General features: G+C 37.0%; 1 protein-coding gene across 2 annotated transcripts in view; it reads left to right on the top strand.

The window, feature by feature from the left end:
• Positions 1–25,075, top strand: part of CDIN1 (CDAN1 interacting nuclease 1) — a 123,854-nt gene extending 98,779 nt beyond the window's left edge. For both annotated transcript variants that reach the window (XM_036384368.2, XM_036384369.2), the window contains 2 exons: positions 22,220–22,370; positions 23,190–25,075. In XM_036384368.2, coding sequence (XP_036240261.1) covers positions 22,220–22,355 — 136 coding nt within the window. In that variant the 3' untranslated portion in view covers positions 22,356–22,370; positions 23,190–25,075. The remainder of the gene's footprint in view (positions 1–22,219; positions 22,371–23,189) is intronic.
• Positions 25,076–25,629: the final 554 nt, after the last annotated feature.

Below are 25,629 nucleotides of genomic sequence, written 5' to 3'. Positions count from 1 at the left end.
AAACCAGCTTTGAGAAGCAGCAATATTTTCAGTCTGGTCTTCACTTGCCCTTAGTCTGTGTACTTCAGCTCCATGCCCTAGCTCTAGCCTGGGTATTTCATAGCAGCAGACTACCATATCCATATCTGTGTAAGCAAATTGTTCTTCTTATGGTCCCACCAGTAAAATCACTTATCTTAGAGCAGTATTCCAAGCAGTATTTGGGGGTGGAAAAGTAGCCTGACAGCAGTAATGGAACAAATCAAGACACAACTTAATACCAAACATAAAAGTTTCATTAATCTGGAAGAGAAACAGCAGAGGAAAGACTTGCATTTTTTATTACTGAGTCTCATGTTATCTAGTCATATGTCAAAAATTTATTTTCCTGCTTAAATTAACCCTTTGATATAGCCAGATGACTTCAAAGTAGAATTATTTTCAATCAGTTGAGTTATTCAAAGCAAATAATGTTTCCTGAAAACATTGTTTCCTAAAATTAATTACATGCTTTGTATAAGTTTAATCTTAGCACTTATTTCAGTTTCACTGTACATTGCAAAGTTAATTTGAATTTATTATAATTGAGAGTGATTATTTCATTGTTAGCAAGTAAAATGCAGAACAGACAAAATGTTTAGGTTTAGTCACATTGTGGTTACTGGAAATTATTATACTGCATTCTAAATAAATTGAAGTAGTTTGAAACTTCTGAGATCCTGGAAACTAATAATCCTGTATTATGAAAAATGCATCCAATATGATGAAACCTGATCATAAAAAATATAGATGTGTTCTCTAACACAGAAAAAATGGTGGATCTTCACGGTTGGAACTGGAATTATCCAGTGTAGTTTCAAAGCATAAATGTAATGGTAAAATGGTTAAAAAAAAAAAAAAGTCATTGGCTTCTATAAACTAATAGTGCTGGGGGTGAAAGGTCTGAGAGGAAGCCATATGAGGAGCAGCTGAGATGGCTTGGTCTGTTCAGCCTGGAGAAGAGCAGACTGAGGGGAGACCTCAGGGAAGTTACAACTTCCTTGTGCGGGAAGAAGAGGGGCAGGCACTGATCTCTTCTCTGTGGTGACAGTGACGGAACCTGAGGGAATCTGAGGCTGTGTCAGGGAGGTTTAGGTTGGATATTAGGAAAAAATTCTTCTCCCAGAGGGTGGTTGGGCACTGGAAGAGGCTGCCCATGGAAGGGGTCACAGCACCAGCCTGACAGAGCTCAAGAAGCATTTGGACACTGGTCTCAGGTACATAGTCTGGTCATTGTTAAAATGTATATGATATAGAAGATACTAAACAATCTTATACTTTCCTCCTTAAAGCAACTAAAGTATTATTTTCTAAATTAAGCACTTTGTGTGATCAGACACTATCAGTAGAAGAGAAAGAAGTGCAGTCTGTAGTACATCTTGTTGAGTTTGTCCCAATGTATCCAAGAGCAAGTGGGCTAAATAGGAGCAAATACCTTGCTCAAGGTACATCAGTGGTTGAACAACTGGGAGAAAGTTCTTTAAGCTTTAAGAAAGTTATAGCACACAGAATGTTTCAAATCATTGATTGAATCAGTCTAACAAATTAAAAATTTTGGCTAGTAGAGTACTAAACTCCTAAATTTCCAGTTTTCAAAATTGATTAGTGAGAGCAAAAAACTGTTTTGCAATGAACTTCAGTCACTGTAGTGAAAGTGAAGAGTGGTTGATTTTTTGCCAAGTTATAAACGTATTACAAAAATACCCATTTTAACAGTGCTTTCTTTTGTTCCTAAAAGTCAGTAAAACAGTAATTTTTTTGTTCCTAAAAGTCAGTCATTCAGAAAACGTACAACTTTCTTTACATAATTCAATGTCTTGCCAAAGTCAGTTTGTTCTGTAATAAAAGTTGTACTACAATATTCATATTGATTCTGCACATATGGAATCAACTGGTATATTGAAAATAACTTGTATGTTCTTTTCAATTTATAAAACAAATTAAAAAGTAGCCCAGAAAAAATATTCACATTTATTTTATATATTGTATTGAATTACTAATGAAGCTGATTCTAACAAGAAAGTATTTGCCCTCATGGAATTCAGGTAAATCTCATGAACCTATAATGAAAAGGAGTCACACATTGCTCTGAAAAGGGAAAATTACTCCTATTTATCACATGTTTTTTCCTTAATCAATTTAATAAATTTACACTTTCAATTTAGTGGAATGGGTGCGCAGGAGTGGAAAAACAAACTGTATTTCTTTTAACATGGATATTTCAGAAGGTAAAATGTTTGGATTAGAAAGCAGGGATGGTGCACAGATTTGGTTGTACTATTACTCAAGTCTCACTATGTTTGCCTTGTCATGAGCAAAATCAAAATTTTGCCGAGATTACTTTAGTGCAGAGCATCCCATCATAAGCATACCCTTTTCCACCTACACATACATTCATGTCTGTAACTGTTCCTGGTTTTTATGTTACCACAGCAATATATAAATCAACAGGTTAGTGCTATTCTGACTTTATTCCCTGGGAATCTTTTAATATATAATTTATAAACAACTTTTAAGTTAAAAGACAGGATAGACAGCTGGAAAATAAGTATTGAGTTGAAGTTCTCTGTCTGAAAATGTTTCATTTGTTATGAAACTTACCTCCAATTTGGTGATGTTGTGAGGTGGGCAGTTTAATGATTTGTCATTTTTCCACATTTTTAATTTGGATTGTTTTAATATATGGATCAGTCGTGCATTTTTGAAGTCTAAAAGTGGATACCATTGTTCATGGAGCTCAAACTTGCTACTAATTTTTGGTGTCTTTTAACATGTCCTGTCAGCTGAGCCATTAAAGCTCAGCCATTAAAGCAGAACTCTCAGAAGATATATGCATGCTTGAGAGTATTAACAAAGATAAGCAAGCACTAAAAATCTGAAAAGCTTCATCAGACTGCAGTGGAGATAAGTTCATTTCTGCCAAAACATTCCTTTTGGTTACTGGATATCAAAATGACCTGTTTCTTTGATTTCTTATAGTATTTTACTTTCTTTTATTTAAAAATAATCTTTGTCACTCCAGAAAATATGTTGAGGAATTTTTGTGTCGGCTGTTGGGGGTAGTTTTGGACAGAGATCAAAGTTTTCCTAAGTTTCAACATTTCTGCTATAAAAGTCAAAGTGAAATGTCTGCTTCAGTCCAGCTGAGAATATATCAATTGTTTGGGTAAATTTGAAATGTTTTCTTTCTTTTAATTTTTAATAAAGCAACAACTGCAGTCCTACAATGCTCTATATTTAATGTGGATAGCTGTTGTGGCTCTGGAGAATCATATCCCCTCCTCCACTCAGTTTTAGTACTTCAGTGGAGTTAAAGGAGTCTAACCACATGGCAACATGTTAAAAGAAAGGGGAGGGGGATCAGGGGGAATGCTCTTTAATGCTGAAATATGTTTCAGCAGACAAAACTGAAAAATTTCTTTAAAAATTTCTTCATTTTGGTCAAAAATTACCAAATTTTAATGTTGCTAAATCAAAACATGTTTGAGCTCTTTTGTTGGGGTTAATGCCTGCATTAAAACTCTTCATTTTGAGTCAGGTGTCAAATTGAATGTTATGGAGTGAGTTTCCAGATTTTGCTCAGCCGAGTAGTGAGTGGTACAGCTCATTTGTGCATTGCTTCTGTAATGTGTTTACAGTAGGGAGTAACAATGGAAAAGTAACTCCCTGGGACCAAGCTGAGTTTTGAGAACAGGTTCTCAAACAGGGTTTTGTTAGAAGTACTGTTTACTAAAGATCCACCTGAGATCACCTAGTCACCGATAACAGTAACTATAAAGAGGCATCTGATGTCATCCCTGACTTCTTAGTCATAAAGACTAGTAATCCTCAGATGTGATTAGCAGCTGGAAATTGCAAATTTTTTTTAGCTTTCAAAGCAACCTTTTTTTCTATTGAATTTATGGAAGTACGAAGAAGCATTCATTACCTACTGTTAAATCTGGTTTTGACAAGTCATGCATCACAAATATAATTAATGATCAACTATTATTTAGTAATTCTATATAATTTTGTTTGCATCTCATCCCATTTCTTGCATTGATGTCAAATTGAGATATAAAAGACAAATGGAGTTGCTGATCAATGACTAAAATACATGCTGATATAATCAAAATGGCATAAAAACAGAGGATCCACTAAGTTACAGTGTAAGCCAGAAATTAAACAACTGTTAGATTCTGTAGTGTCATGAGAGATTTCAGTACATCTGTTTACCTTCCATTCATGTGAGGGAATCATGAATGAGATGGAATGCTTCAAAACAGGAGGAAAAATCTGAACTATTAAACAATATTATATGTTGAGAAAAGAGAACTTTTTGTTCATTATTGTTTCCTCTTCATTTTGAACTATTGCAATAATTTCCATGTCATCATGCGGGCCACTTTGTTTTCTCATATTGCATCCTGTGAAGTGTCAGTTGACTGTCTTTGCCTTAATGGGCAGAGCATTATTTATGAGGTGCATTTTCTTCAATTGTATTTGGAAGGTTCCTATCATACAGTCCAATGCCTGCAACTCCTGACTGAATGGTCAATATTTCTTCATTTGTGTTTTAGTGAGGTAATCAAAACCATTTTGCCCCCCCCCCATGTTGGGAAAAAATGCCACATAGTATAAACATAAGTTCTGTGTAATATATATGTATGTGTTCACAACACCCTTAATGTTTACTTATATTTTTTAAGATACCATCTATTTTAATGGTTTTATATTAAACCTAAAAAGACAGAGTTATTGGCCTATCCTTAATGCAGTCAGTGAATTATATCTAGGCACAAAATGATAAGTAAAATTTTCTTTCTGATCTCTGAATTTCCTTGTAGGTGTGGTTTGTCAGACCTGTAACAATACCCTAATGCTGGGGGCTGGGAGGCTGTGGTTTAATATGGAGTAATGCACAAGGCACTGCTTTTACATTAGTATTATTTCTTTCAATGTGTTGTAGTGAAATTATATTTTAAAACCAGGCAAACTATTGATGCTTTTATTGAATGGAGTAATTTATTAAAGAAATATTTTAGTCTTTTGACAGTTTGTCATCAAATAACAGTGAACATAATACACATTTCCCATAAGAGCATTCTTGAGAGCCAAATATTTACCCCTCAGATATTCTAAAGGTAGAGTTGATGGGTGAGAGGCTGGACATGACCCAGCCCTGGGCACTGCCAGCCCAGAGAGCCAAACGTGTCCTGGCTGCATCCAGAGCAGCGTGGGCAGCAGGGCCAGGGAGGGGATTCTGCCCCTCTGCCCTGCTCTGCTGAGACCCCACCTGCAGGGCTGCATCAGCTCTGGGTGCCAGCACAGGAAGGACATGGAGCTGCTGGAGTGAGTCCAGAAGAGGGCCTTGAAGATGGTCAAAAGGATGGAGCACCTCTCCTGTGAGGAAAAGCTGAGAGAATTGGGAATGTTCCGTCTGGAAAGAGAAGGCTTCAGGGTGACCTAATGGTAGCCTTCCAGTAGCTGAAAGGAGCCTGAAAGAAAGATGGAGAGAGACTTCTTACAAGAGCATTAAGTGACAAGACAAGAGAGAATGGTTTCACACTGAGAGTAAGTTTACTGCGGTTAAAGAGAGATCTTTACTCTACTGAGATTAAAGAGATCTTTGCTGTGAGGGTGGTGAGGCACTGGAAGAGGTTGCCCAGTGAAGTTGTGGATGTCCTACCCCTGGAAGTGTTCAAGGCTAGGCTGGATGGGGCTTGCAGCAACCTGATCTAGTGGAAGGTGTCCCTGCCCATGGCAGGGAGTAGGAACTGGATGACCTTTGAGGTCCTTTCCAATCTAGACAATTGTATGATTCCATAATTGTAATAACTACTCTATGGGCAACACAACAAAAAGATATGTCTAAAGATGATCTTGTTAACATAGAGTGGTAAGTCAGAAATATGCCAAAACAAGTTTGGTCTCTACTTTGAAGTACTGTTCTTAAAATTGATATTCAATTTTACAATTCATCCATTGTTTTCATTTTAGTAATGAAAAAACTTTGAACTATCAGCATGTCTTCCTGAAAATCTCCCTAAATTATGTATTATGATCTAGTGAATAAAGAAGTGGTTAAAGTACATAAAATTTAAAACTACATAGACCATTTAACTATAAGTTAGTCCAACATGAGAATTACTGATTTTTTTCAGATTCATCTGGAAATCCTGAAATTAACAAAAGGTAAAGGATTTTCAAAGCCATTTTAATGTTAAAGATATTTATTTAAAATTGAGAGCTTCATATTTAAACTCACATTTCTGATAGTACACTTAAATTGTTGAGGTTTTTTCTCTTGTTTTTGGAAAAATCTTTAAAATACATACTATTTCACTAAGGTCTGGATACAAAATCAGGAAAAGTAGTTCCTTGCTCCTTACATACCTTCTCTTAGATAATTTATTTTTCTACAACTAAGTGCCATCATTTAGTATCTGTTGGATTATTATCAGCCTTTGTTGTAAGTTTGTTAGCAAATGCCAAATAATGCTGAGTGAGGATAATGGTTTAGCTCTGCTTTTCTAACCTAGTGCATTTGAGACCTTTATTTCAATTATTGTCCACTTGTTTCACACCACACTTCTGGTTCACTATATGTGAAAGTAGTTAGAGGTGGTTCTTTCTTCACACTTTGAATCTGATATCTGACACTTTATAGCTCATCTTTAAAATAAATATTTTTGTTCTGTGACTGCACGGATAAAACAAAGGAATTGAGTGTACACTTCTTCTAGAATAGCTGCTCTCTTTTTTCTCATTCAGTTGGTAGATGACTGTAAAGAAAATTACCACTGTATGTATCTCTGTAATTCAGTTTTAGACATGCTGAAGCATAAATTCACTCACTATACAAACACAAAGTTAAGAACGGTAATAAAGTGTGTGCATAAAATGGGGTTTTTGCTGTCACATTTGATTCAGTTGCTATTGCTTTGTTCAGTTTTACTGTTAAATTTAATCCTATTTGTAAACAAAAAATGTTCAGCCCTACTCAGCTATTTTTAATGCAGGTGAGATTGTTGGGGGCAGCAGGGGTTGTGTTACACTCCACCTGTCACACTTTGCCTCTGCCAGGAAGTTGGTTTACGGTCACAACCTCTCCATTGAGAATTTTGTGCCTTCACTTAACTATTAGATTTGCTGTGTGCTTTATGAACTGCACTATTCACAATGAGTCCACTTCTCCAAGTGGAACTGACATAATCATATGGTCACCTGGTCCCAGGAACCTTTTATGAGCTACGTACTTTACAACCAGGACCTTGAGAAAAATTCATAAATTAAATTTAAAAAGGGGAGGAACAGGGTGTATGAAGTGTGTGATTGGCATGGGTATTGCTTCAAGATAATTTTTATTTTTTTCCCCTGAAAACTAGGACAGGGAACTAGTGATGAAGCTATTACAGATCTCTGAGGTTTGGTGGTGGTTTCTTTTCTTTCAGCATACCTTTGATTGTTCTCTTTGCTTTAGGCTTGAGGATTATTAGGCAGGAGTAATCTGGATAACACTGAATCAGAAGAGCTTGAGGTAGTGGTATGTGTTGTAAAAGCAAGGAGTGAAATGAGCATAGTTGAAAATACTTCTTCAATTAGAAAAGTTTACCTGTCTTCATGTGTAGAGAACCTTTGCAATTTGAATATCTTAACATGAATAAAAATCAGACAAGCCATTATTATTTATGAAAAGTAAATTCTTGAGCTATGTCTGTGGACAAATAAGCATGGTTCAAATCCATATTGTTCATTTCAAAAGATTTCCTTTAATCTTTTCAAACTCTTTCTTTTCCTACATTCTGGATGACTTTCTGATATCTTGTTTTAGAAATATATGTCATACTATACAGACATTTGTCTTTTTTCGTCAGGCAGAGAAAACATATTTGAGTCTGTTTAATTTTGTTAGCAGTGGTGATACCATTCCAGATTGCTTGAGAGAGCATTTTGTATCACTAGTTTTATGTAATACATTCAAAAAAGTGTAAGGTTTTGTCACTGTGTCTAATCCCCAGCTGTGATTAACACTGTATCTTATAACCTATTTGTTAAACATTTCAAGTGGAATTTTAAAATAATTTAAGGGTCCTATTGCCCTCACTGGAAGTTTTTTCTAGCCCCAGTGCATAAGTCTCCCTGATGTGTTGGTGGAGGACAATACTTTGTCCTCAGCCTTTATTCTTCCTAGGCTGGAAAGACCAAACTCATTTAGTCTTTCCTGTGAGCAGCTGTTCTTTTTCCTGAGCAGTGCAGTAGCCTTGCTCTGTATCTGGCTATTACTTATTGTCTTTCTTGAATGACCTGTCTACAGTTTCCAGATGAGGACTAAGCAAATCTTCAAGAAAATACAGTACTTCTAAATTTGTACTGAAAAATCTCTCTCCCCTACAAAATAATATGATTATTTTGCCTTTTCTTTAGCTTTATTGATTTGTGTCCCTTTATTAATCTAATGTTACATGGATTGATTGCTTCTTTCTCTGGGAAAGCAAAGGGAAATATATTTTTTTTATTGCAACCTTTATATCTATGTGTAGGTTTGAACCAAACTGTAGCAATATTTTGAGCATGTTCCTGTTAAGTTGCAGATCATGTACAAAAATCAGATTAGTTACCGGCAGTAAAAAAAAAAAATTGAATAAGTTAAGCAATTACTGAAAAACATTTGGTTAATTATTGAATCTTTAATATTTAAGACAACAGATGTTGTTAGATTGGTCATGGCTTCCAGACAGTGATATCAAAAGTTTAAAACTTTTCTGTTGCTGTCACATCTACTTTTTTATTAGAATATTTTAAATTTATATTTATTCGATTTTTTTATTAAACCTGGGGAAGAATAACCCCATGTACCAGTACAGGCTGGGGGCTGACCTGCTGGAAAGCAGCTCTCCAGAGAAGGACCTGGGAGTCCTGGGGTCAGGCAGCTGGCCATGATCCTTGTGGCCAAGAAGACCAATGGGATCCTGAGCTGCATTAGGAAGAGGATGGCCAGCAGGTTGAGGGAGGGGATCCTGCCCCTCTGCTCAGACCTGGAGAGCCTCACCTGGAGTGCTGTGTCCAGTTCTGGGCTCCTCAGGACAAGAGAGATGTGGAGCTCCTGGAGCAGGTCCAATGAAGGGCAGCAAAGGTGACAAGGGGACTGGAGCATGCCTCTTACAAGGAAAGGCTGAGGGAGCTGGGCCTGTTCAGCCTCAAGAATGATGAAGAGATGACTGAGAGGGGACCTCAGTAATGTCTAGCAGTATCTGAAGGGAGGGCGTCAGAGGATGGATCCAGGCTCTTCTTCCAGGTACCAAGCAACAAGACAAGACACAATGAGCAGAAACTGAGTCACAGAAAGTTCCACCTGAACATAAGGAAGCATTTCTTTACTGTGTAAGTGACCTAGCACTGAAACAGATTGTCCAGAGAGGTTGTGAAGTCTCTCTCACTTGAGATATTCAAGAGCTGCCTGGACACAAGCCTGTGCCACATGGTCCAGGATGTGAGTGAGGCACAATCCTGTGCCTCCGTGCGTGAGCAGGGAGGTTGGACAGATGACCCACTGTGGTCACTTCCAACCTGACCCATTCTGTGATGCTGTGATTTTTTTTTAATTATATATTTACACAGTAGTAATCTATATATATTATCTGGTTTGGAATTGTTTCATTTTTTAAAAAGTGGAATGCAGTTTGGGTTCTTCTAACATAAATCTTGCAACTCTTGCAATATATAAGTAATGTATTCTGAAATTGCACAGTTGTCCTTAAATGCCCATGGGGAAAAAGATCTATCAGGTTTTATTCATAGATTTTTTAAAGTCATAGGACACACTTCTGTGCAAAGTAAACGAAAATTAAAGCATTAAGATTATTTTACCCACAGTGATGACATGTTACTGCCTATATTACCTCACAACATGTCACAAGACATCATTACATGCTACTGAGTTTTATTTCATTTATTCCAGAATCTCATCAAGGCACTTCAGTTTAAGTATATCAAAAATTAAAAAATCACTCAGTACCATAAAGCTCCTTAAAGTCAGATTTCCATAAATTTGCACAGTACTAAACATTGGTGGTGTTAAGCAAATGAGAGCAAATAAGTACTTTAAAGTGGAAACATTACTTAAGCAAAGAGAAGCTGTTCTGTACCATTTCTATCATTTTCTATGTGGTCTGACTTAATATTTTTTAATTAAAGAATGGTTCAAAAGTGCCTATAGGTAATCAAAAATTATAAATTAATTTTTAATTCTTATTTTTGCTGGTTCAGCTGGAATTATAGTTCTCTTAATCTCCTGAATTTACCATTTTTCTGCTGTTGCCATAGTGAAATCAGGTAGAACAGGCAAAGCTGTATTTCTTCTTCTCTTTGAACTTAACTAAAAATAATGCTTAATCTATTGGTGTGGCTTTAGAAATAGCTTGTAAAAATGTTAATGTGGATTTAGCAACTGTGGAAACAGAGATAGTCTGACCTCAAACTGGAAGTTCTATTGGCCCTCAACAAAAATGCAATACCTGTGCAAGTTTTCCTTTAGCAGTTCATCCTAGTGCTTTTCATCCTAGGGAGGCTTGAGAGAAAAATTTTATATAAACCTGTGTCAATTTATACATCTTGATATCATGTACTTCTGAGCAGGGAAGGACTTTAGGGCAGCTGGGTTTTGTGGCTGGGCAGCTTGTTTTTGTAACCAGGGCAGAATATACCATACTATTTCAAGTGATAATCAGTTTGCACCACTTAGCCTGATGGAAATAACTTTGTCACTGGGTAATTCTGCATAACAAAGACTTAGTGAAAAGCTCCAAATACTACTGAGAATTTGTCTCATTCTTCAGGAGGATGGTGCCAGACTTGCTGGGTATATCTGTATTCGTGTGTAGTAATATGTAATAATGTCTACCTAAGGTATACTCGTCTGCTGTGCACAAACCTACTAACTACAAAGTTGCCTCCAGTGTAGAAATACTGATTTGTAAAAATGTACCTCAAAGGTACAGAAAGACAATTTGAAATCTCTGGCAAAAGTCAGTAGTTAATATAGAGAGATCCTAGAAGTTGTAGTTGAAATTGCATAAATGTTCTCTCTTCCCTCTTACTTATTTACTCTATTTTCCTCTTTTCGGTGTGTGTTTTGGGGGTTTGTTGGGGTTTTTTATGCCTTCCAGTTAATAATGGTTTAGCTTGAACAGACCATTATTAGACCCCCACCTCTTTTGCAAGAGTGCTGTAAACTGAGGGGACTGACAAGAATCTTTTTATTGTCTATATTGGTCTTCCATTACTCAGTTCAAGTTGAAGGTGTCTTCAACATACTCAGTAATCCATACTGAGGTCGGAGCAGATGGAAACCTTATGTCAGCACCTCTCCTTAAGCTGCATTATGGCTGTTCCTGACAAGTGGATTTCTGTGAGAGACAGCTTTCTTGAGTGGTTCCTGTGGAATTCAAGAACCATTTTAAACTATTGTCCTTCCTTATGTTTAGAATGCATGGTGTTTTTTGATATAGCAGTCACAAATATAAGGACAAGACTGGAAAATAAGCACTTTAAGAAACAAAAAAAACTTGCAATTTTTGGCTAACAAGGGACAGGGAGAGACAGCTGGTCAGAACAGATACTAATCTTATCATTTAATTTACTTACTCTGAGCTTTTATGCAATGTAAGAACCAAAAAAACAACAAAGTGGCTGTGCTCAGGTGGAAATTAGCCAAGTCTCAGAGAGGTTGGTAGTACTCATTATTCATGACGTTTCAGGCTGCTTACTCAAGCTTAATTTATCTTTGAAGGGAAAAGTGGTGTTTATTTTTCTTCTTGTTGTTTCTTTTATTTTCTATTTTGCTTTTGTCTTAAAGGGAACAGAAATTGAACAGGACTATGAGTTCAATAGGTCACACTTCTTCTGTTTTGATTAAAATGAGACTGCTGGTGCTGTCTTTGATGCCATTAGATGTCTGCAACCAACAATGTTCATTTATCTAGCAATCTAACAATTACATGGCAAAGAAAGGAAAGGAAAGAAAAAAAATAGGAAAAAGGAAATGGGATAAAAAAGGGAAAGGGGAGGGGAAGTAGGGGGGAGGGAAGGGAAGGGAAGGGAAGGGAAGGGAAGGGAAGGGAAGGGAAGGGAAGGGAAGGGAAGGGAAGGGAAGGGAAGGGAAGGGAAGGGAAGGGAAGGGAAGGGAAGGGAAGGGAAGGGAAGGGAAGGGAAGGGAAGGGAAGGGAAGGGAAGGGAAGGGAAGGGAAGGGAAGGGACACAAGAATATGTAGTCCAGCTGTCTTCCACTGTTTTCAACATGTATTTGTATGAAGGAATATGTCAATACTATGTGATTTTATAGTGTTGCAGACTTCTGCCTCAGTTCTCATCAGGCATGGATTGTAATATGTCACTGGCTAACTCAACTAATCTGCCATTGCTTTTAAAACTTCACAAGTGATAGCATTTTCCTCTGATTCTTCCTCTCCCTCCTTCTGGGCTCACTTCCGTCACCATGTATATTTGTATGTCTTCCTTTTGAACATAATTTTGTACCTTGATGGTGAGCCCAGAAAAGTTCGGTGCATAGTAAGCAAAGAAAGCTGAAACACAGTTGGGTTTAGTGTTGGTATATACTGAGAAGGGGTAAATAACTTGCAAATAAATCTAAATAGCATGCATTTTTCAGAAGGTGCATGCAGTAGAGCTCTATGTGTACGTGTATAAATAGTTAAGAAGAGAGAAGGCAGAAAAGGAAAGTAGATTGCCCATCCTCAGTTATGCACTTACTTCGCCTGATAATGAATGTAACACTTACTATAGATTGCCTTGGTGGTCTCCTAGAGTCTCTCCAACTTGCACCATGTGAAGATATCTCTTCTGGGAGACTGGATATTTTTGCAGGTGATACCTAAGATTTGTGTGTCTCAGGATGCACTCCTTTCTGAATAACAACTAAATCCCAAATTATTTTTAAATATGAAGTGGGTCAGGACCAGTTTGAATTGAACAGACACTGGATATATGAAACAACTGAGTGATAAGCTGAGGAGCCTCAGGCATTAAAAAATAAGTGTGTGCCAGACACAGTTAAAGTTTGCCAGTGGATTCCAAAGGCAGTAAGAATATTCAAGGTCAGAGGTGTTAGCCTTCCTTTTGGGTGGGCATCAGGTGCCACAGTAATGGGCAGCAGACACATCCTTTTTCATCTGTTGTCTGCTTAATACAGGTAGGTGAGTTACATTTTGAGAGACAGTAAATTTAAATACAGCATCACACATAAAATGCTTCTGCCTGTCAATTATGGCAATAGCATGTTTGGTAGTTAACTGCTAAGCAGCATTCTGTGGAGATACTCAGTATGATTTACTATCTGGTCTTCTAATTCTCTGATCTGGGAAGTTGGAAGCACACATGAGCTGTCCTCCATTTGTTAATTCATCTGTTACATTGTTTGTTTTATTGCATTGTGTATAAGGATTTGAAGATACAGAATTGTCTAATAATTCATTCCAAAATGTCTTGAGATAGCGTTAATGCTGGCCTCAAGATTTATGCTCAGCAAATACTAAACACACAGATATATAATGCCTTTATTTATCAATATTTCTGGTATCAAAATTTGCTGAGCAACTTTTCTGATTACTTTGGTTCTGTTTTACAATAATTATTAAACAAAAATCTAATGTTGTAAGAGCAGTTCTGCCTTATTGGTTAAATGCACTTTTGGCCTATCTTATCTTTCTGGTGACACCAGATAAACAGCTGCACAGAAAGAAAGGATTGCTGCAGACTACGAGGCACTCACAGATTATTCAGATATCATCTTGCACTGGCCTTAGAATGGCCTGTTACTTTCAGCCTTAAAAGTAAACAACTGTTAATCACCTAGTGGCAGCATGAGTTGACCAGCACTTGTGGCTGCCTGGACTTCAATCTAACAGTACTCAAAGGCTCTTCTCATCTTTTCTGTCACCCAGGATAAGAGGTGGTTTGCACCCAAGCATTCCTTTGAGGAGGCTGCTGTGAGTTTAAAAAATGTTTGAAATAACCTCAGTAACTCCTCTCAACACTGATCCGCAGCTTCAAATGTACAGAATCCAACAATAGTGGCCTTGCATCGACAGTCTCTGGAGAGCAAACTAATGGCATAATGTTTTCTAAGGGAAACTGAGTAACAAGCAAGTACCTCAAGAAGCAACATTCCTTGCCTGGATTTAATCAGAAAGTGATGCTTTCAGCAACAATATGTGGAATAGTTCTGCAGTGCAAGCAGCCATCTTTGTTCCCCGCTTATTCAAAGAGTACTGCCTTTCTTGCAATATATTAACTGGTAAATACAAGTAGCACAACTTAAAATAGAAGCAGCACTGCTTTAGTAAACTAGTCCTCAAAATGCATGTTGTAGGATTGGAAGGGTGTTGCTGTTTTGAACATTAATGGACTTACAAAACAGTGGACAGTAAAACAATGTGCTAACCCTGAGTTAGGAAAGACAAATACATAAATGCCACACCTAACACAGAATAGAATGTTAGACTTTCTCCACCGGCATGGAAACTTTGAAGCTTCTGAAAAAGATACAAGTTTTTCTTGTATTCTGCCTTTCAGATCTTAGGGGTTTGTGGTTGAGCTTCTTTTGCTTAGTTATGTCCCTCATCCAGGGTTCCTGAATACTTTGCCCTGTATTGAAATAGTTAACTAATGTAGAATCCTTGTATTTCCCAGAATATTGCATTTATCTCCAAGTTATCAAACAACATACCTGGAACACTATTATCTCTTTTAGCCAGATACTGGAACTATCTTCCCAGGTCGCCAAAATGCATTGTTTTCCAAGATGCATACCCAAGTGATCTCCACTAGAGCCAGAAAAAGCCACCAGTGTGCACTCATGGCCCAGAAGGCCAAGTACATTGTGGGCTGCACTAAAGGGTGGTCAGGCAGTGGAACAGGTTGCCAGCAGAGGTTTGGATGGCCCATCCCTGAGAGTGTTCAAGGTCAGGTTGGATGGGGCCCTGAGCAGACAGGTCTCAGTTGGTGGCACCCCTGTCCAAGCAGGGGGCTTGGAACTAGATGACCTTTAAGGTCCCTTCCAACCCAAACCATTCTATGATTCTTTCTCTGAAAAGAACTGTGGCCATTATTTCCATGAAACAATCCAGCAGTATAAGAGTTAAAAATCTCTTTTCTAAAATGCGAATGCGAGTATGATGTTAATTTTAAGTACATCACCCCAGTCCTGCAGTGCAGGCATAGGATCACCTTGTAGAGTGTCTTTAGGGCACAAAACCTTACAATCTGATGTGCAAAGAAAGCATCTACCTGAATTTTGAATATGCTGAGACTGAAAAAAAAACATATTGTTCCTTAAGTACACACAACCACTTGAGAGTTGAGCATCTGGAACACTGCTAATAAACAAAACAAACAAAAAAAAAGAGTATATTTTAGTAGGTGTTAGGACATGAACCAACAGAAACTGAGAAATTCAAAGTTCACTCAAGGCTCTCTTCTCTTAATGACAAGCTGCCTTGAAGCCAGTATGTGTTTTCTTTCTCACTGCATCAGTCTTCACTTAAAAAGCCTTGATCCTTGTAAATCACTATAGCCTTAATGTTATTTAATCATAGTTTTTAAAAGTTAATTTCCATGAGAACTGTATTTTTTAAAAAAAGCCTAACTTGTCATTGAGGATTATAAAAATCCTTTATTTGCCTGGAGAACAGTACTCAGATCTGAATGAAGAAGTGTAAGTGAAGAATGTGTTTCGACAGTTTGTTTATTAAAAATGTATTATGCAGCTAAAAGTTATATTGTATTTATATTTTAATGACAGTGACTTGCACAGTTTCTGGTGCAGTCTATTAATGTGCATTTAAAACTGTGCTATGAGAAATTCTAAAATATTTTGAATGCCCCCTTATGTCCACATAAATATCACTCGATTTGTTTTTATTTTTCAAATGCCACAAGCAATTTAATCATATTATACGTTTGATTAAATGCTGCTATTTTATTGAAGCTTTAACAGTCTCATTGCAGAGGTAAAAAGATAACTAGTGTAAAAAAAGTTCTTTAAGATTTAATTACATCTAAGTGAGGTGTAACTGTAGAGAGAGAGGCCTGATATTAGTTTCCATCCACCCTTTTTTCACCTGACAATTCTAACTTCCATATCAACTGCATATAATATCAGTTTGTGGCATTCATGGAAATGCCTATCTTTCTCAGCCCAAAGACATTTCCACTGTTAAGTTAAAACCTCCTTGTTAAATGGGAGTCTCACAAAGTATTAGTAAACTTTGACTTTTTCCTTGTCTTCAGTAAAAATAAGACTTCCCCCAACTTCTGTGGTAACATCAAAGCTTAAAGCAGATTAGGTTTTACTTGCTTAATTTTACCTTAAGCAGCATGAACTGGATGCCTGGTTCCTTGAGACATATTATGCTGCTAGCATCTGTGTGTGAGGCATGTAGTACTTGTTCATGCCATGGACAAGTTTCCTATCATCTTTACAAGTATGTGATCAGAACTTGTTAAACTTTCTTGGGCCACATCTGCAAGCAAATACTGCAGCCTTATGGATTACAAGTTAAGGATCAGATTTTGTAAGCAAAAATTATCATTCAGTTACTTGATTTGCTAAGTACTGGATTTTTTACTCCTTTCAACCAGATTTGGTGAAGTCACAGGAATACAGTGCTGTGTGTGTGCCACTGGATCACAAAATTGTGTGGAGGATTGAAAACTGACAGGAATGATAAAACTCCACCATCCACCATTATCTTCAAATTGCATTCAGAGTTTTTAAAATGCACTGTTTTAATGCACAAGTACCTGTATTTGATTTTAAAACTCTGTGTAAATGAACAATAGAAAAAAAAACCTTGTTATGAACAATTCTGAATTAGGACTGCAGTAGCTGTTTAAGTGGGAAGTTTCTTGCTAATCGAAGTACATTTCTGAGCAGTGGCTCTTAAATGTTGGCCAAGATATATAATGCTGTGTCATCAGCAGCAGTAAACTGGTCTAGACATAAGGAAGTTGGCTGACTTATGCCAACTGACCTTATTTGAAAATGTGGTCTGTAGTTGTTGCTAACTAGCCTAGCTCTGCCAATTTTTAAATTTCTTCTGCTGACACAAATGAGACTTCTGCAAGTACACTAAAATAAAGCTGAGTATCCTTAAACAGTAAACTTATTATGTATTATTATAGGGAAGGTTAATTATTTTATCTTCAAGTTTTATTAGTTCTACAAGTAAAACCTATTTACAACTGTGATTCTGAAGAACGATGTTAAAGTGACTTAGAATGTAATCATTTATTTGTAAATTTTGGTAATTCCCCGTTCCCAGAAAACAAGTAGTGCTGTGCAAATGGTAATGCTCTGGTTTTCTCTATATTTAAAATGAAAAACAAGGAGACAAAGCCAGCTTTTTAGCTGGCAGTGAAAAGTGAGGGACTAGAATGCACTCCTTAAAAGACACATTCAGATGTGCCCTTCATAATTAAAATTACCAACCCGGTAGACTGTTATACTTTCATAACATGAATATTTGGCTGAATCCATTTGATAAAATATTTGTTTAAATGCATGCATATTAGAAATAATAATTCATATGCCAGCATTTTCTTATGAGAGTCTTCTGGAATTCAAATTATTTACATTATGCTGAGATGCATATAGAACATCTATAACAAATAGACTAATAATAAATGAAGTGAACATTTATATATAAAAACAATTCCAAGTTCTTTTACATTTCTGTTCAGTATCAAGCAGTGTGTTGAAAACGCATTTTTCATAAAACCACATGCAAGGCTTTGTGATTGTGAAAAAATCACCTCACAACAGCCACATGTCTGGGCAAATCCTTAGAAGCTGGTATGGACCTCACACAGACATTCCAGAAGAAAAGACATAACTAGAAAGTAGTTTCTCTTGAAGTGAAGTAGAATATGTGTGAGCCTAATAGGCCACTTTGATAAATAAATAAAAGTCTTTTTTCTGTTCTAGCACAAAACTGGTTCAACTGGAGGGCAAGTTAAACCCTGATTCATATTTTACTTAGTTGTGTTCTTTCCCTTTTTATTCTAAGTGATCTCTTAGTTTGTTGTTGTTGCTGTGTTGTTTTTCTTAAGACAAAGAACCATTTAGCTTTGTGTTATCTGAATTTTGCCTTCTGGCTTTACAGTATATCTGTGTAAAACTCCTTTCCAAGACAAAACTCAGTGTCCCAGGATTATCAGTGTACCTCTTTAGCTATGGTTTTCTTTCAAAATTTATGTGATTAAACCAATACAGAGTTCCTCTGAACAATCTGAAATTAGTGCAAACCTGACTTACTTAGAGCAAATAGTACAGTCAGATACAAGTTTTATCTAAAGAACTTGTTGAGACTGCAACTATATTTAACTCTATTCAAATTGTATTTTTCTATCTCAGATGCTTCAGTTGATTTTTTGAAAGACACCATGTGCTGCCTTTAGTACTTAGACTAAATTTAGTCATCTGTATCAAGCCTAAATTAGGCCTAAAGCAATCCACGAGCTTTTTTAATGCTGCTCTCCTCTTGCCATGCCTTGGGGTCAGAAGCCTGTGTGCATCCCCTTTGGCACTTCTGGTACTCATACCCCAAGTGCCCCTGAGTTGGCTTTGGCAGCCTTGTAGTCAGTCTAATGTAGTCAGTCACAACTTCTAATGTCAAAACTGGACATTGGCTAAACTGGGATTTATATAATGCTAGCTACCTATCTATTGATTGATTTTTAAGTAAACTGCTGCAACCTCTGTGGATGATTTTCACTTGCTATGTTTATTATGTTCCTGCATCTGTTTTTCCTCTTTATTCTGTTTTTACTACATGGAATCAACCATTCCTTAGTTACTTGGATTTCTTTTCAGCTTTAAAAAGAAACTCCTAATAAAAGTAAAGATCTCAAAGCAGTACTTTCACTGGAATAGCTAAAATTACTGTTTTGTGTAACTTTTGGACACATTCCTTCACACCTAAGCTTTTCACATCTAAGAACTAAAGATGGGGAAAAGAAATACAAGCATATTTTCAGGGATTTATACAATTTTTCTAAGCAAGAAGAAAATCCATAGGAGTCCAACAGTTTGTTAAATTCTAAGGTTGATTTTCAATTTAAGCCTAAACTTTCTCCAGTGTGTCTTTCATATGAAATAAGATAACCTGGCCTATATTGTATTCAGTTTTAGAACCAATTGGTACATTCAAAGATTTTCTATGCTCCTCAGAGCTACTGAATGTCTCCCCTTTCCATATCAATACCAAGTATGCATTCTGTCATTTTAGTTCATTCTCCTGTGTAAACCACAGTCAGTCACTTAACTTGCTCAGTGTTACAACTGATGCAAGAAATCAATTTGTAGCTTTACTTTGTAATTCAGAGCTCTGACTTTCATTCCTCAGGGTGTCATATCTCCACTTGGGGAAGAGTCAAATTAAAAAGTATGGTTCTTACTTTTAGGTTACATTTCGCTATCTCACCCCCATGCACAAAAAGGTTAAGTATCTTTTCAAATTAAGGCAGCAGTAATTAACCGGTGGCATTGTTTGTGGTTTGCCAACTCTGGGCGTTAATGAGAGAGGAATTAGCACTTAGCAGCAGGAGTTCCTGATAGTCAGTGGCAAATGCTTAATGGGCCAACAAGTTTATTTTGGTCTTAAGTAGTGCACTTAAGTGCAGTAAACAAAAGTATGGCATGGGTTTTTATGTGATCATACACATGAGCTTTATGATATAGTGCTATAATAGAACGACTGACACAATAGAGTTGAAAAAGTGCAACCTAGACAGCACAGGGCAAACAGTTTTGCCGTAACACCACAGACAGAAGCAGGATTGATGGATGTTTTCATGCCAAAGATGTACTTGCTCCTGTCATTAATAGTCTGCAGATGTTCTTGTATACAATTTTATTATCAAATTTGGTATTTCTGAACATAATTTTTTAACCACCTCAAAAATTGTGCTTGAGCTGAGGAGATTTCCTCCCAAGACAATAAATTAGCTTTTTGAGGTGTCTCGAAATAGTAATTTTATTTCAAATTACAATTTCAAAAAATAACTAACAAATTACTTAAGCACAGTGCCACATGGATTTTATGGTGGATGGGGGATTCAGACTGCCACACAGCAAAATGAGCCCTTCAGAACTTGGGTGAGCAGCTGCTCATTAGCATCAGGATTTTACCTGGCACATGTGCTCCCAATGAGTAACTGCTTGCATACATTTCATACCTTCTGCCTTGCACAAAATAGCCCATTAGAAATGTAAGGTCTGCTCCCTATCTTCTGGGGATTTTTGCTTTTAAAATAATTTTGGTTAGTACGTAAGAACATTCCCACCCAATTACCCATTTCTGTATTTGCTTGATGCGGGAACAGATACGTCATCTGTGAAGTAACAAAAGTGGGGGCCTCTCCTGGATCAGCAAACTGCTGTCTCTCAGCAGAGTGATGCTGTGAGCATCAGTCCTTGGCCTCACTTGCCTTGGCCCCTCTCTCCTGCTTGTGTCTCTGGGCTTGCGGGTGCAGTGAGGTTCTGCATGTTTTGGCCCCACAGGAGCTTAAGCAATGGACAATGGAGAGAAGTCCATGGAAGATTAAATTGTTGGCCAACCAGACAAAATTAGGAATTGGGTATAAGGCAGCATTGTCTTTCATATCAGCCACTTTTTAGTCTGTACTGTATTTTTTGCCAGGCATGTTAGGATATGTTACCTAGTACAACCAGATGTGTCAGTTTTAACCTTTCAACTTTCAAATATCACCTTTCAGTTGCAAAAAGCGTATTTGCCAGTGTGGCCTCATCTATGCTGAGGGTAATTTACTCTGCCACTGAACTGTGGCCACTTGGAGGTTGAAGAGTAGTAGCCATAGACCAAAATGTTACAATGCTCTGCAGCAGTTTCAGGCAAAAGAGTACCACATCTAATTGAAACTGCAGAAGGAAGCCACAGGGGTTTCTTCTTCCTTTGATGCCTATTCCATTACAGGAGCACATCAAATAGAGTTTTCTCCGCCTTGTTGGAAAGAAACCACCCTCATGAAGCCAGTCTGGCACTACCCATGGCTTTGAGTGTTTGTATTGTCTGCTCAGTGGATATTTAGGTTACCGTGCCTCCACTCAGCACATATTTATTAAAATTAAATGTTAACAAAAATTGGCTACCATATTGGTTGAATCCTGAGTAGAACTCTGCATATAAACCATTACATGACATTCTATTGAACTTTTTCTTGTACAGACGGTACCTAACAGCTCATCCTGTACTGTTGGTTTTGGCAAGTTCACTACAGCATATAATAAATCAAGGAAAGAAAAAGCTTTTTGGCCTAATGTTGTACAGACTGCTGTAATGTTAGACTACAGAAAGCAGTTCTGTTTTTAGACATCCTTTTACTAACCCAACATTCATAATTTATGATTCCACTGTAAAATTCCTGCAACACTACACCAGAAGTAGTGCTGCCCTTTAATTAAGTGCTCTCAGTAGGAAAAACGTGAAACTGATGTGCAAAACATATCGCAGTACACAGTGATTGATAGTGATTACTTCTTTATGAACCCAGCCTGAAGGTCTGAACTTCCTGATGGGTAAAATAGTCCGTGGGGCTACTTCCTGAGATTGCCTAGTGGGGATCAGTCAGAGTTAGCAATATCTGAGGAATTCCTGAGGCACATTTCAGAGCCATTACAACACAAACTTTCTGTTTCTTCTGAATTGTGCTTTATGTTAATAATTACCTGAATAATAGCTCATTGTAGAGATTATATTTTAAGGATTCATTGCTGTCTTCATGGTATTATAGTTTGAATGAACTGGGACATGTGTAAAACCTTGTATCTGTAATGTCTGCACACACAAGTCTAAAAGAGCAGGGTGCATGTCAAAAGAGGTTTCTCTGTACATCACAGTTACTGAATGTTATTTAGTATTTAATGCTAAATTAAAGGTATCTTTTACTGATGTGTGCAGAAGATTCAAAATAAAAAACTGAAACTCTGATGTGGATTCTGTGAGTCTCTAAATATAATTTTTATTCATGGAATCAGGTACTATTGACATCAATTGCACATTCAAAATACTCCCTCCAATTTTGCAGTGAAGTTACCAGATTTGAGTTGGAATCACAGAGGTGGGAAATTGAAATTCTCCTAACACAGTTACATAAGTTCATTTTTCTTTTTTTTGTTTGATAGATTTGGCCCTGGGTTAGTCATCTACTGGTACGGATTTATTGAAGAGCTGGACTGCCATCGTGAGCGTGGTATCCTGCTAAAAGACTGCTTCCCTACTGACATTGTGACTCTGCAGCACAGCATGGCTCAGCGCTGATGTTGGGAGGAAGAGGTAAATCCGGAAGCAATTTTACTTTCCTGCAGTGTAAACTAATGGCAGCATCTGCCCTGAACTTCAGCTGAACTCCTGCTGCCTGCCCTTATGCTACTGCTGCTTTACACAAACATATCAAGAGTTTCTGTTTTGCTTCAGACCTCTGTTGTGATCAGCCAAAAAAGACAGACACAACCCACTCATTATCAGCAGTTCTGTCTCTGTCAAACAGCTAGTTTCAAGATACTCATAATCTTTCTTCCTTCCGGATGGCTTCTTCAAGCATTCTAAACAAAGACAAAAATGCAGGGGCTGGAAGGTGGAGCTTTCAGTTCTTTTCCCTGTTACAGAGTCACCTATAAAATCTAGTGATTTTTATGAATTCATTATGTGCTAGTGATGTGACAAAACACCTACAGTGATGCGGAGCTTTGGTGAAGACTGTTGTTTTGGGGCTTAAAACAATATAAGGCAAAGCTGGTAAAGCCCAAGTGGCAAGAGAGGATCATGGCTGTTACAGTAAATAGCCAGATTTGGAGATAATAATTGGTGTATGTGTTTTGTCACTATCTGATTGTTAAAATCAACAATGGAATCCCAAGTTAACAGTTAAAAATAGGAGATTTTGGGAGGGGGTGAAAGCAAAGAACACAGCTTTTATTTTATGTATATAAGCCTGTGAAATATGGGGGTGGTGTGGGGGAGGTTTTATAAGTATTTTAATGACTCAGAAATAACTCATGTTTTGTGTTTTTCTCTTCCTCACCCCTGGGGAATCTGTACCTAGGAATTTTTCTCTTAACTGACTAAGGAAAGAATCTCTCTTTACCCCTACAGGTACTGTAGCAAATTTCTGGCACACTGAAGTCCAAAAGAACAATGTGCAGAAGCTTTCTGTGTACTTATTTCTGAAGGAGTTTACCATCCTGGTGTTCAAGAAGGGGAATTAAAAAAAAGATACAACAGTGCTTCATACTGGATCAGTTCCACAAGACAAATAAAGCACACAAATGGACAGAAGTTTCCTGCATACTTGTTTCCATGTAAGAACCTTGTTTTTCTCTGCTTAGAACCACCAAGATCAGAAGTTCATTGAGGTGGGTGTTGGCCCTTGGTGAAGTTTTGAGTTCAGTCTCTTCTTTTCCATCCACATCACCACTCAGAGGAGCAAGATTGGGTCTCAGGTTTGTGCTCTCAGATGTTTCCTAATGACAGTGGCTTGTTGGCCTTGACACACTTCAGTACTCTTCTCTGTGGCAACTCTTACTCAGGAAAAGACAAAATACTTTAAAATGTCAGTGAGAGATTTGCCTGTATGCTCATCATGTTCAGATTTTCTGAGAAGAAGAGCTATGGATTCAGCTGTAGAAATAATGGTCTGATAACAGTCCCCTAAAGCACAAGTTGATGATCTTTTCCAGAAATAAAGGGTCTCTAAAACATTACAGTGCATATTCATCACCTTTTTTTAGTTGAAGTGGTACATATGTTTTCAAAAATCCTGTGCAGACTTTTTAGAGTCTCGCCTTGAGTGGAAAGGGTATTAATCCAGAGTTTTTCAGCTGTAGTTTTCAGATGCATACACACTATTTTTAATTTTTGGTTTTCACCTTAAAACTCTTTCACCTTAAAACTCACCTTTCTGGTAAGTTTTAGACAAGAGTTTATAATTTTGACAAATCTTTAATTTTCAAGAAAAAATGTCTTTAATCTTCTAGTACTCTGTCCCTTGCTGCAGAGATAAACTAGTATAGCTCCAATGAGTTATTGTTGTATAGAGATATTTTCCTGGGTTTGAATGTGTTAAAGAGATTTGTTTTTAAAAAATATTCAAGCACCTGTAACTCATTTGTGTTCAGCTATTTAAGGAATTGTGCTGAGCTTATTTTACCTGACCAGCTGTAAGGTATCTGCCCATGCAGGTTCACAGAAGCCGTCTGTGAATGTACCTGCCTGATGCTACACACAAAAGCTACATTTAGGGTGTTACTCCCCCTGGGACTTTTAACTATGGTTTAGGTTAGTGGAATGTGTAAAATCAGCAAGAGAATAAAAAAGAAGGAATAACTGAACATTGTCATAGTAGAAAATTCAGAAGTAATGGTTGTCTGAGTGAAATGGGTTTTAAAGGCAAAGGGTATTTGTTTTAGCTACTGCATATGCTTTCTGTTGTATGAAATCATTTAAATCAGCTTTACATGATACACTAATGCTGCTTTTTCTGTTTGAATAAATTCAATTTATCTGCACAGATGTTGAAAATTCTGCTAACCTTCATCAAAGCTTTGCTTTATTTGTTTTTACATTAAACAAATTTATGTGGAGAGACACAGATAAATCAGTTTAGGCTTATATTTGTGTACTTATTGCTCTACCTAATGCTGTGACATAACGGGTTGGAAAGCAGTACAGCTGTCTTTAATCAGAGCTTTGAACTCATCTTCATATATTGCCCTCTTAAAGAGTCTCTATTAGAATGAGGATGAAATTAACCACAAAAGTCTATGTACTGTACCAATTTCATTGCATGCTATCAAAAAAGCATTGCTACTGCAAAAACTATGCTGTGTCACTACTTTAAATGCTGAAAGCAAAACATAAAAAAAATTAGGACTGTTTTGTTATTACTTCTTGTATACTGAAAAAAAACCCTTTATCTGGCTATTTTCTCTGTTTATCAGATGTAAACATCAACTTTAATATTAAAGAGGAAGTCAATGCTGTTTGTTTCTGGGTTTTTTCTTGGTTTGGTTTTCTTAAACAATGTTGTAGCCATTAGAACATTAAATCCAAATTCAGCTTTATAGAGTATTCTGTAGAGTGTGCTAATGAATTATGCCAAGCCAGAAAACAGAAGTGAACATAAAACTGAATGATGTTCTCAATGGTATATATAGACTTGCAAGCATCTGCTCTTACAACCACTGTTATAAGGCCTGTTCTGATCTTTAGGAATAGATGTAATTGTACTGAGCAAGGAAGCAAAACTTCCTTGTAAAGGAGGAACAACACAGTGGTGGGTCACACACTCTACTATAGGAAGTAAACAGAGATTTTACCATTCCTATATTCTGGGGACACATTATTAGTATGAGTTTCATAATCTTCCCCTAAAGACAGCTCAGAGCAGAAAAAGTTTGTCTAAAGCTGAAGAAAAGGGACCAAATGTCTTATTGTGCTTACATCATTACATTAATGGTACTGGTAATTCATGAATAGTTTTCATCCTGTTCTGTTGTATTTGCTCACTTAAAAAGTCATTCTTTCCTGGTATTGG

This window comes from Molothrus ater, chromosome 6 (genome assembly GCF_012460135.2).
Source record: "Molothrus ater isolate BHLD 08-10-18 breed brown headed cowbird chromosome 6, BPBGC_Mater_1.1, whole genome shotgun sequence".
NCBI classification, from domain to species: domain Eukaryota; kingdom Metazoa; phylum Chordata; class Aves; order Passeriformes; family Icteridae; genus Molothrus; species Molothrus ater.
This window is presented reverse-complemented; position numbering and strand designations above follow the sequence as displayed.